The sequence below is a fragment of the Spinacia oleracea genome, chromosome 5 (genome assembly GCF_020520425.1).
Source record: "Spinacia oleracea cultivar Varoflay chromosome 5, BTI_SOV_V1, whole genome shotgun sequence".
NCBI lineage: Eukaryota > Viridiplantae > Streptophyta > Magnoliopsida > Caryophyllales > Amaranthaceae > Spinacia > Spinacia oleracea.
Genome location: NC_079491.1, coordinates 70508496 through 70510639, shown reverse-complemented (window position 1 = coordinate 70510639; position 2144 = coordinate 70508496). Strand labels below are relative to the sequence as shown.

At 43.8% G+C, this 2144-nt stretch overlaps 1 protein-coding gene across 1 annotated transcript; it reads right to left on the bottom strand.

Moving 5' to 3' along the window:
- Positions 1 to 909: 909 nt before the first annotated feature.
- LOC130461593 (uncharacterized) lies at positions 910 to 1752 on the bottom strand. The gene has a single exon (XM_056829747.1). The coding sequence runs from the start codon at positions 1750 to 1752 to the stop codon at positions 910 to 912; it is 843 nt and encodes a 280-aa protein (XP_056685725.1).
- Positions 1753 to 2144: the final 392 nt, after the last annotated feature.

Here is a 2144-nt window from a genome sequence, read left to right as displayed (position 1 = left end):
GGGGAATTGCACCACATATTGTAGAATCTGAAGGGTTTATGGGTATGCACATCAGTATAGGATCTAATGATGATAGGACAATGGTCAAAATTCCCCTCAGGGAGAAAATTAGCCACAGCTTCCTCAAACATGTCACACCAGGCCTGGTTAGCTACCACTCTATCAATTCTAGACATCACCCTATGCTCCCCCTCCTGTTTATTTGTCCAGGTAAAGAAACACCCAGCACTCTTAATATCCTCAAGATGGCAAACATCAAAACAGTGCCTCATAGGTTGGACCTCAGTATGCCTCACATGTCTCCATATCCTCTCATTCAGGTTAAGAAGATTGTTGAAATCACCCATACAGACCCATGCACCTCTAACACTGCCAGCTATGTGTTTCAAATCCTCCCATAAAGGAGTTCTATCCTTAGCCTCATTCATAGCATATACAAAAGTACACTCAAACATGGTTTTGTTATTACCAGGCAAGACATGGCAATGAATATATTTACTGATCATAGAAATAATATTCACAGTGAAACAATTAGGGTTCCACCCAATTATTATTCTACCCCCTGCACGTTGGAGGAAAAACACCAACCAGGACAAACATTTAGATATAGAGAGCCAAGGTTTGAGGCCTTGACCCTTGTTTCCAAGAGACTGAACAAGTTGATTTTATGATTCAGGATGAAATTCCTGACTTCAGTTTGCTTCACTCTCTTGTTCAAGCCTCTTACATTCCAACATAGTACACTATCCATGTTGGTTAGGGGGAATCACCCCCTCCTCAACATGAACATGATCCTGAATCTCACCATTCACCTCATCTGATTCAACTGTAACAGCCATAGGTGTGTGGGGTGTATCACCATGGAACAAAGCAGCAAAAGAGTTACTAGTGGGAGTGGGCCTCACCACACTAGTCCTGATTGGCCTTAAGCTCCTTGTCACCACCTGAAAAACCCCCCTCCTCTTGTCTAGAAGGGTGTTGTTGTACCACTTTGGGTCTCCAAACTGGCTTGGTCTTCTTAGTGCACACATCAGCAGAGTGCCCCATTCCCTTACAAGTTTCACATACTACTGGCTTCCACTCATACACAATGGGTTGAGTAACCACCACACCATCTGCATCCTCATACTCCACAGAGTCAGGAAACACTTGAGACATACTTACCTCAACCAACACTCTTGCATATTGCAGTTTCTCTCTTTTCTTAGTGGCCATGTCCATTCTCAGAGGTTTGCCAACCATTCCCACAATTTTGTACAAGCTTTTCTCCCCCCAATACATGAGATTCAGTTTAGGCAATTGAACCCAGATAGGGATCGACTTAATATCTTCCTTATTAACACTCATAGACTGCTCCCATGGTTTCACCACAAAAGGTTTCTTATCAAAAAATTGATATCCCATGCTAAGGACTTTGTCTCTGTTTTCAGTGGTAGTAAATCGTACTATGTGCACCCCATTTCCAAGAGCTACCACCTTATCAACACCAAATTTCCCCCAAATCCTTCTAACAAAACCATCAATCACATGTGAAGGTGGGTTTGCCCCCAAAACAAAAAAAACCACAGAAGAATCCCAAAATTGAATCTCATCTCGAATATCATCATGTGTGATTTTAACACGAGGTTTTTGAAATTCGGAACGCACAGAAGATTTCGGGCTGACATGAATTGGAGATGCAAAATTGAGAGGAGCACTATCAGAATTGGGCGAAAAAACATAGCATACCTCATCTTCAATGGCAGAAGCCATTGTAGAGCGCACCTCATTGTTCCTCACAACCCCTAGCCACTCAGAACATTGCCTCCCAACTTAAGATTGTCACCGGAGCTCCGCCAATCCCGAAACCGGAGAGAAAATTTCCTCTTCAAGTGCCACTTCCAAAGCTGGAACTCCAATCAGTTCCGTCATCGATTTATGCTTCACTGCCGCCGATGAGGACGCCGGTCCCTTCGGTTTGGTTCCACCACCCTTGCCACCACCTCTCTTCTTCCCCATGAGTCTCTTGCTAAGGCGACGGTGTCGCGTGAGAATTACGCGCTCCGAGAGAGAAACCTAGAGAGAGAGAGTTAACATATAGGCTTTTTTGAAATGGAAATATTGCCGGAATCGGAAATATTGCCGGAAACGGAAATATTGTCAGA

What these genes read in the sequence shown, in the direction of transcription:
- LOC130461593 (XM_056829747.1), bottom strand. Translation starts at nt 1,752, where the DNA reads ATGGCTTCTGCCATTGAAGATGAGGTATGCTATGTTTTTTCGCCCAAT.